This window comes from Olea europaea, unplaced genomic scaffold (assembly GCF_002742605.1).
Source record: "Olea europaea var. sylvestris unplaced genomic scaffold, O_europaea_v1 scaffold1126, whole genome shotgun sequence".
In the NCBI taxonomy this organism is placed as follows: Eukaryota; Viridiplantae; Streptophyta; class Magnoliopsida; order Lamiales; family Oleaceae; genus Olea; species Olea europaea.
In genome coordinates, this window is record NW_019228637.1 from 295896 (window position 1) to 305473 (window position 9578).

At 36.3% G+C, this 9578-nt stretch overlaps 1 protein-coding gene across 4 annotated transcripts in view; it reads right to left on the reverse strand.

Moving 5' to 3' along the window:
- Positions 1-6532: 6532 nt before the first annotated feature.
- Positions 6533-9578, reverse strand: part of LOC111373402 (magnesium transporter MRS2-I-like) — a 4436-nt gene continuing 1390 nt past the window's right edge. For 2 of the 4 annotated variants that reach the window (XM_022995940.1, XM_022995942.1), the window contains exons 3-8: positions 7864-8091; positions 7740-7784; positions 7263-7313; positions 7142-7171; positions 6923-7042; positions 6533-6811 (exon numbers count right to left, since the gene is read on the reverse strand). In XM_022995940.1, coding sequence (XP_022851708.1) covers positions 6725-6811; positions 6923-7042; positions 7142-7171; positions 7263-7313; positions 7740-7784; positions 7864-8091 — 561 coding nt within the window. In that variant the 3' untranslated portion in view covers positions 6533-6724. The remainder of the gene's footprint in view (positions 6812-6922; positions 7043-7141; positions 7172-7262; positions 7314-7739; positions 7785-7863; positions 8092-9578) is intronic. The other 2 variants (XM_022995941.1, XM_022995943.1) reach the window with 1 other exon arrangement.

Sequence of the window (9578 nt, forward strand, 5' to 3'; positions counted from 1 at the left end):
AAATAATATTATATGTAAATCGAAAACATTTTTTTTTTCAACCACTCATTTAAAAAAAAAACACTATTCCACCCATTTTCATGTCAAAAAATGGGGGCCAAATGGAGGCCTAGTTTATTTGTTTTTGTTTTGACTTTTATTGATTTGTTTAAATTGTTTTTTATTAGAGAACCATGATGTTCGTCATATGCTTCGTTCTCAATGTGACAATTTTGAATATTTGATCTAGAAACAAAGTATACCTTCTTAAGAAAGCTCTAGGAACACAAACAAAAATAGAAACATCAAATGTTAAAAGAGAAAAATATTTAGAGACTGCCAAATGCACAAGAAGTTGTTAGGATAGCAAAACATAAATTCAACAGCTTCAACAAGTTGAGATTGATGAAGGAGACTTGTCGGTGTCAATGTTTTTTACTCTTATCGCAGCACTCGAATGCTCCAATATTATATATTCAGATAAGGTATGATTGGATCAACTTGACCAACAACACCCTCCAATTCTACGAGTTACCTTATAAAAACCCTGAACACACATATCATAAAATTTTTCAAGATTTGTCAGAAATTTCATTTTACGAGGATCAAGTTGCGATTATTTTTGTATACATTGAGAGATACGTGGAGTGATTGGACTTAGAGCAGCATGGCAATATCACTACTTGGGATGACTTTTTCTTTTTTAACAAAGATATTCACACATATTTAGTGAGTTTTTAGGCTCTACTAAGGAAAGTCGATAAGGTTTAAGAATTTTCCAACCGTATATAAAAAGTAAAGTAGCCAGTATCAATAAAAGGAGAGAGATATAAACCCGACTTCCTAAATGTAAACAAGGCAACAGATGTAGAAAAATAACCAAAAAGCAAAAAGAAAAAGTACTACTTCTCGTACAAAGAAAGCAAATGAAAATCACAGTTAATCTACAGACCTCTAAAGTTGGGTAGTCCATGCTTGTCAATTTACACAAGTGTCCTAAATTATCGAGGTAGGTTCGGTGGTCCACATTCCTGATAGCGTTGACGATCCCAACCCTTTGAAGGAAGAGAATTTGCAACTTGGTTTCTCTCTCTGATGATGTGGGAAACTATGTCTTTGTTAAATGAGATGAGGTCACAAATCTGTCTAAGAATACCCCGAATCGTCTGTGATCCTCCATCCTTGGTGATGTAGTCAATAGCCACAGTGAAATCTGCCTCAACCTAAATAGCTGGTATCCTAAGTCCTTTGGCCAGTAGAATCCCATCCAATATAGCTCTGAGTTTGGCCTCCAAAATATACATAGGCCATATAATACTAAAATGCCCTGATGCAATGTCTCGTGTGGTCTTTAATGATGTCCCCATCGCTCATCAATCCATCCTTGAAGCATCCATCAATTTTGATCTCGTAAAATCTTATCGACAGAGTGGGCCAAACATCCATAATAGGTTGTGTAGTGAGAGGAAAAGTCATTGAAATACCGAATAGAGGTACGAAAGCTATATTCCATCTCTAATGTGAATCTCGAAATAATCCTTCCAAGTGAAGAAAATAGATCATGCGGTAGACTCTCCAAACGATTTTGCTTAGGCACCATATGGATCTCTCTATGCTTTGTATCATTCTCTTTCGTCCACAAAAACCAAAAGATCAGTAGAGAGATATGATGGAAATGTGACCACTCCGTACGTTCTGTCCAGAATATTGCCATTTATGAAATCTCTAACGCTCTTTCCTAATGTCATAGAAAATTGCCCCAGCAGAATAAGTAAGAACCAAAAAATTAGAAAATTCTATTTAAATTAATGCATATCTTGAGTACCCTAGATGACGAAAATCCAGTAGCTGGAAAGTATAATTACTTTATGCTTTGTCCCATCAAAATGGTGCCATACTTGAATTGAAATGTTGCTACCTGTGAAAAGGTGAGTGATAGTCTCAATCTCAGAACAACACTAGCATCGAGAGGCCAAGTGACATCCAATCCGCCTTTGTAGAACATCAACATGAATCAGATCCTTTCAAAGTCTCCAGCAAAAAAATGAGATGATGGAAGGAAAAATGGAACACCAAAGTAAATGATACGAATCATGAGGCTATCGAGCTATAGGACCAACCGCCAATCAGACTTGGTAGAAAAGCTACCATATGATGTATCTCTCCAAACAATGCAATCAGGGACATCCGTACAAATAGTTCTGATCTACTGTGCCATAAGTGGTGGAAGAATTTAATGTCCCATCTAGTGCTATAAAAGTAATCATGCACCTTCTCAGATGTGTACTGCTTGTGTGGAAATGATGACATCAATGTAGTATTGTCCATCCAACAATCATGTTAGAAGAATATATGGTCTGCTTCAAGGTACCATACAATGTGTGGCTCCACTAGTGACCCAACTAAATCCAGCCTCTTCCATGTAGAGAGGCTGAATGGGAAATTGTTGTAAATAGCGGATGTGTCCCCAAACAATATTCGCCTAGTAAAAATTGATTCCAAATAGATCTCTAAGATCGAAATAACTACTAAAGCTTTATGGAGAAAGAGTCCACCAAGTTCTATAATCTCTTGAAGCCTAGTCCACCCTCATTAGTTGAAAGACAAATATTCTTCCAACTTCTCCAATGTAATCGCTATGCCTCATCCTTAGAATCTGTTAGGAATCGTGTAAAGATGCTCTCCAATTTCTTTAGTATAGCCTTGGAAGACTGTATATTTGAAGAAGATAAAGTGGTATAGAGGAAAGTACAGATCTCAACAAAGTAATACATCCTTCATATAAAAGTAATCGAGAAGCCCAACCTAAGATCCTGCTCCCAATCTTTTGAGTAAGGTCATCTTAGAGAAATCTCATCTTGGCCCCTTTTAAGATATGAACCCTCAAATAAGTGAATGGTTGTTGCTGTGCTTAAGCCCAATCAATAACACCAGTCTCTTAAAATATTTGATGCATGTCTAGATAGTATAAGACTACTCTTGTCTTTATTCATCGACTGGCCAGAGGCCCTTCATAATGTTCCAAATAGTTGATGGCCGTCATAATAGACTGTTTCTAGCGAGTGATAGTTGGGAAATATGATTATATGATAACGAATGATAGGTGTGAAACAAAAATACTACCCCATGCAATAATGCAACTAAGATATGCCTGAAACCTTTGAGCAAGTAGGCGAGAAAGGTGTGAGCAACGATAATGAATAAAGACGGTGATTTGGAATTACATTGTTTGAGACCAGGTGAGAAAGGGAAAAAACCACAGGGATATAACCATTTAGGAGCACTGAGAACTGATACTCTGAGATGCACCGTCTGATCTTGTTTATCCACAACTAATCAAATCCAAACACCTCAAGTATAGAATATATGAATCCCCAATTCATACGATCGTATGCCTTAGCCATGTCAAGTTTCAGCATAGTATTCCCCTTTCACACTCTATCTTCCAAAGTGTAGAGGAGTTCCCAAGCTAACAACACATTATCCCCACTAAGGCGATCGAGATAAAACCACTCTACTGAGGATAAATAATTCGTGACAATAGTGAACTCAGTCCGATATTCAAAAGCCCGGTAATAAGCTTATTGAATACCGTACTTAGGCTAATAGGTTTGAAATCTGTCCATCCGCTGGCATTTTTCTACTTCGAGAGTAAGACGATAGAAGTAGCTGTAAAACCACAAAGCAGATGACCACCCTCAAAGAAACTAATGATAGCTATGTAGACATCATTTTGTATAATATCCCAACAATGCTGATAAAATAAGAATGAGAATCCATCAAGACCTTGGTGAAAAGAACGGTGAATTTTCATATTATCTACCGCCGTTAGTAGCTTAGAATGACATTTAGGTCGATGGGATCTAGAGATTTTGAAGGAATGGATAAGAGATCTTGGTGAAAAGAGATAGCTGAAGTCTAAATGTTAGCTGGAGTGTAACTTCCCCTACCCAAGTCTTGATAGTCCTGATACGAGATCTGGTCCGACGTCCCTAAACCATAGCATAGAAATATCGGATCTTGTGATCCCCCTTCATACACCCAGTACGAACCCACCTTTTGCTTCCAAAAGCTCTCTTTAATGGATAAGGCCTGGTTCAGATCAGTCTATGCATGATGCAATAGATCACGATGCTCTGGTGTAGGGTCTCTGTTATATTAAATCTTTGCATGGCCAACCCCGCTCACAGCATCCCCTCACCCACTGGATTATATCATTGAATATACGAATGATTCTACCAATGAAGTTCCTATTTCGACTTGAAGAACTTCTTCTCTAGAGTAGTCATCCCCATAAGATGAGTAGGAAATGACCACTTCTAAAAGACGAATGCTAAGAAATCATGGTGCTTGGTCTAAACATTGAGGAAACATAATGGTTTAGGATCTAAATCGTCATCAGAAGTCCACTATAGAAGCAAAGATGAGTGATCAGAAGAAGTTCGAAGAGTAAGTTACGGTCATAATAGTAATGGAAAATGATCTACCAAGGACTCTTATGAAACTTCAAGCATATATTCCTCCACTTCTATTCCCCCATAAACTTTAAAAGAAATTAAGGTAGTAAATATAACTACAAGGAGTAGGGTAAAACTACCACAGATTACAGTGAGAATACCAGAAAGAAAGTACGAGCCCGAAGAGATTGGTGAAGCCAAAATGGAAGAAAAATCTGTACTAGCCTCAATTGAGAAGGAAGAAAGTAAAGAAATACCACGGTTAAAGCATGAAGTCCAATTAAGGCTTACGTACCTCTAGTGGTGTCAACAAGTTGTGCCGAACCGACTAGCGAGCTAAAACTCAAGGTTCGGGTTCAACTCGAGTAAAATAGTCCGAGCTTTTTTGCGAACTCGAGCTAGGCAGGCTCTTTTTTTATATATAGGGATGCTGCCTAAAAAAAGACAGCACTCGACTGCCTTAAATAAGGTAGCAAAATAGGTAGCAACGTGCTACCTTATAAAGGCAGTGTGTCGTTGCCTTTAAACTATTTTTTCAATAGGCCCGTGAACTCGAGCAGGTGAGTCACACGGGCCGACTCGGTACCCCAAAATGTGGCTCTGCCCTAGCCTTGAGCCGGGTTGGCTCAAGTTTTTTCTAGGCTGAGCCATGGGTGGCCCGAGGCGGCAAGCTCGATTGCCATCCGTACGTGCCTTTCATGCCTTTTCCTTTGAGGCTTCAGAAGAACAAGCAAAATAAGAAATTTGAAAAATGTCTAGATATTCTTAAGCTCCATATTAATATCCCCGTTCATTGACACGATATTACAAATTTCAAGTTACTCAAAGTTTTTGAAAGATATTCTAACAAATAAAAGAAAGCTTTCGGAGTTTCAAATTATGACACTAAGGAGTTTCAAATTATGACACTAAGAAGAGAAAGTAGAGTAAGACTACAAAATAAATTTCATCCCAAGTTGAAAATAAACCATTAGCGATACATGGCAATCAATATATTTAGGCGTTGGATGATTCGATGATGTGAGCTACATTAGTATTCAGACATCGAGGGTTCATAGAGTGTAAAAAATGAGAGGAGTAACCTTACTTTGAGTGTTTAAATTTGCATTACCTTCAAATGATACCAAGTGCGATCTTGCATAGCAGAAGGGAAAAAATGATATTTGATAATCGTTGGATAAAGAGATACGTGATCTCATTTTAACAGCTAAGATGCCTTTTCATAGACGTCATTCATCAATTCTACAGTCAGGCACATTTAATGTTTCTGACCATTAGTCACCATATGAAGTTGGCTTGGTAGAGGGATTGCTACATATTAACCACATCAATCACTCATAGAAAATTTGTGTACAAAAGATCTTATAGGGATATTTCCTCATTTGCTTAGAGGCTATTAGCCTCGAATAGGTGTTGTAGTACTTCACATTGCCTCGCTTTGTCCATGACGATTCTGCATCTCCACGAAAGTCGGCAACTTCATCACCTCGACTAGAAAGAGGTCTCAACTAGGCCAAGTAAGATGGTGATGTGGAATAGAGCTTGGATTTGTTTTTGACTTGGCTGTCATGTGGCCATTCCTTGAAGCCTTTCCGGATGAGGCGTAACAAATTCTAACTCAAAGGCAATTGTCTCCTTTTTTCCATTTGACTGTCTATTCTCAGTTATCATTGCTAATGACAACTATTTGGAAATTTGTTTGAGCCCCATTATTTCTATCAAAATATGTTTTTCAGTAGTGATTTGACCTCATTTCAACCACATTCTTTATTAAAATAACATTATACATAAATCCAAAATATTTGTTTATTTTTTAGCTACACATTTCCCATAAATATATTATTCAAAAATGCATTTTTTTTTGGCAAAAATGGGGTTCAAAGAAGTCGTAGAATACTTGATGGACATAAAAAGGCGGAATTTGATGTATTACAACTTCATGTTAACAATTTAGAACAATATAAAGAAAGAACGTGACAAAAAATTGTATTACAACTTCATTGAATTCCATTCACAATGGATACAGAACCTATCGTGTAACTCACATAATTCTTTTTCTTTAAAATTCAAAAATAGATTGCTACTGATAACATACATTATTTACAATTTATTTTTATTTTTATTTATTTATTTTTAAAAGTAATATTAGACCATACTGACCATTGGAATGAATACAATATTTTTCTTTCTTCCCTAATATTGTCCAGCACTATCAATCAACCTTATCAAACATCTCAATACCGTGCCTGAATCCTCTCAAACTTGAGAAGACCCAATCACTCATAGAATCAAGATCCAATTAGCCCTTTGCGCCGAGCATAAAACACAACAATAAGAAAAAGGATTGCACAGCAGGCCCCTGTGACCATGACCACCTGGAAGCAATTTAATGGATCATTCAAGTGTGCAATATAAAAAAAAATAAATAATAAGAATTATATAAGAAAATAATAATAATAATAAACATATTGCATGTCAATGCTTACCCATTTAAACATGAATCCGTGATCGTCGTTCCAGGTATAAGGAATGTTCATACCAAATATGCCAGCCACCAAAGAATAAATCGACATAGATACAGTTCCGGAGCTGAGAACAAGCTCCAACTGCAGCCAAGAAGAGATTTACATGTTCCATTCATTGTCTTATCACGACCTTCCTCCAGCCAAAGATTCTTATTTTGTAGTAAAATGCATGTAACTGACCTGAATGAGCTGATTCCGATGATTGTCAAGCTGAAAGCGACCACATAAAATGGTTTTAGATCACCATGCATTCATAAAAACTATATATGAATAATCAAAGACTTTCTTACAATTCTTTTACCTGAATATTGATATAATCTTCTGTATTATCAATATATTCACGTAGCTGCAACTTTGAAAGTAGAGAAACAGTCAAAAACTTAAATGATGAGGGTATATGGAGAAAGAAAAATTAATAAGATAAAATTATACCCCAAAACATCCACAGAAACCCACTAAATAACTATAAAATGGAAAAAGAAACATATTCATTTAAATAAGAGCAGTAAGTTACGTGCTTTTCCACTAAATGAATAGAAATGTCCATCAATAAAATCAGTATATCTACTGCTAGAACTGTAAAAGTAAAAAAAAAGAAACGACCCTGTCGTACCCTATCATATTACTACTCATACAAAACATGAAGAATCTTTCCACACATAAATGACAGTTTTGGAGTTTGTTTGATCAGCGTAGAAGCGCGTTTGAACAAAATAATGAATGATGCTTAAATTTTGATGGAGAGACATCAAAACTTTCAAGAATGTAGTTCACATACCGTGGTTAATTTGTTCAGTGTGCCATCAATTTGCATGAAGTACGCCTGCAATATGACAGAACCTTTTCAAAAGGTAGTTTTATAGAAAACTAGAACTAAAAACTAGTAAGTTCTGATCGAGTACCTCAAGTAACATTTCTAGATCCTCTACATCATTATCATCTCCACGCATGCTTGCCATACTTGCCCTACTGGCTCTAGATATCTTTGAGCCAATGGTAGGAGATGCTAGGAACCAACTGGCAGCACCCGAGCCACTTACAGGTGATGATGTACCAGCCAACTTTCTAGACAAGTACAGGTCTGCCATATCATCATCGTCATCCAATAGTTGTTCTAGCTCATCCCTCACCTGCATTAGATCAATAGAATAAAACCAGAATTAATAAATGTCTTTCAAATGCAGCGCAATTTAAAGTTCAATAATGAAGCAAGATATGATTCCTTGAAACTACGTCATGTCAAATTAGCAATGTCTTAAAAAAATAAAAAAAATAAAAAAAATGGCGAACTTTAAAATTACAGTAAAATGATACTACTAATGCATGCATTAAAATCTTCTCTGCAAGAGTAAATAACCTAAAAATCTTTGGACGTGAGAAATAATATAAATCCTAAGACATAAAAAGAGTTTAATCATTGAATACTTTAATATAGATATCATGCACATATATATAACTTTTACTGGAAGCAGAAATAAGAAACTAAGTCTCGTTCCGGCTAAATTTAGGGCTGGCTATATAAATCCTTATTCACAACTCCATTCAGTTATCATTGGAAGACCAATGTGAAATTGTTTAACAAAAGATAGTTTAGAGCATATATGGTGAGAAGAGGTGTATTTTAGGAAGAGTAAATTTAACCAATAATCACTGAACTTTACACTTGATTACTACTTGCTCACTCATCTTTCACAGACTACTGAATGCTCACTCATCTTTTCATATAATTACTCATTCACCACTCGTCTCTTCAAATAATTGAGCGACTTTTACGGCAAATTTTCGACAACTTCCGACCACAAAGAATGTCGAATTTTGATACCGTTGGAAAGCTCACGATATCCTCTTCAATTACCACCCAAAATCTCATTATAACTCCAAGGGATTCGATCGAAAAATTGCTTTAAAAGTTGCCCAAAAATTTTGAAAATCCTCATGCACATATATATAACTTTTACTGGAAGCAGAAATAAGAAACTAAGTCTCGTTCCGGCTAAATTTAGGGCTGGCTATATAAATCCTTATTCACAACTCCATTCAGTTATCATTGGAAGACCAATGTGAAATTGTTTAACAAAAGATAGTTTAGAGCATATATGGTGAGAAGAGGTGTATTTTAGGAAAGTGGATACTAATATATCCATAAAATGAAATGGAAATATTTATTTTGGGATGGAGTGAAGTGTTATCAATAAGTTTTAGGAGTGACAAAAAAACTTCACTGAGAAAAAAGTCGCAATAAACCAAGTGCCATTATCCACCAGTACAAGGTTTAGTAAATAATGAAACTTCCCTTAAATTTTCGGCACTTCTTTTGCTTATTTGCCATGACTTAATAACTCAAATGAATTCTATAACCATCATTCTCAACTCTCAGTGCTTCACATTTTTCTCTGTCTATCTCGTGTACAAGTCAAGGATCAGCAGTTGCTAAAAGGGACGTAACATTGTTGCTCAAAACCATCAAGGATAAAGAGGAGGCAGCCTTGCCATGGCATAGTACTGCAGTTAGCAGACAGGAGAAAGAAAGGGAATAAAGTTCGAGTAGTTACACTTGTAGAAATAAGTAGTATGTGGAGCTTTTATTGGTGTGTTGGGGGGGGGGGGGGGGGGCAGA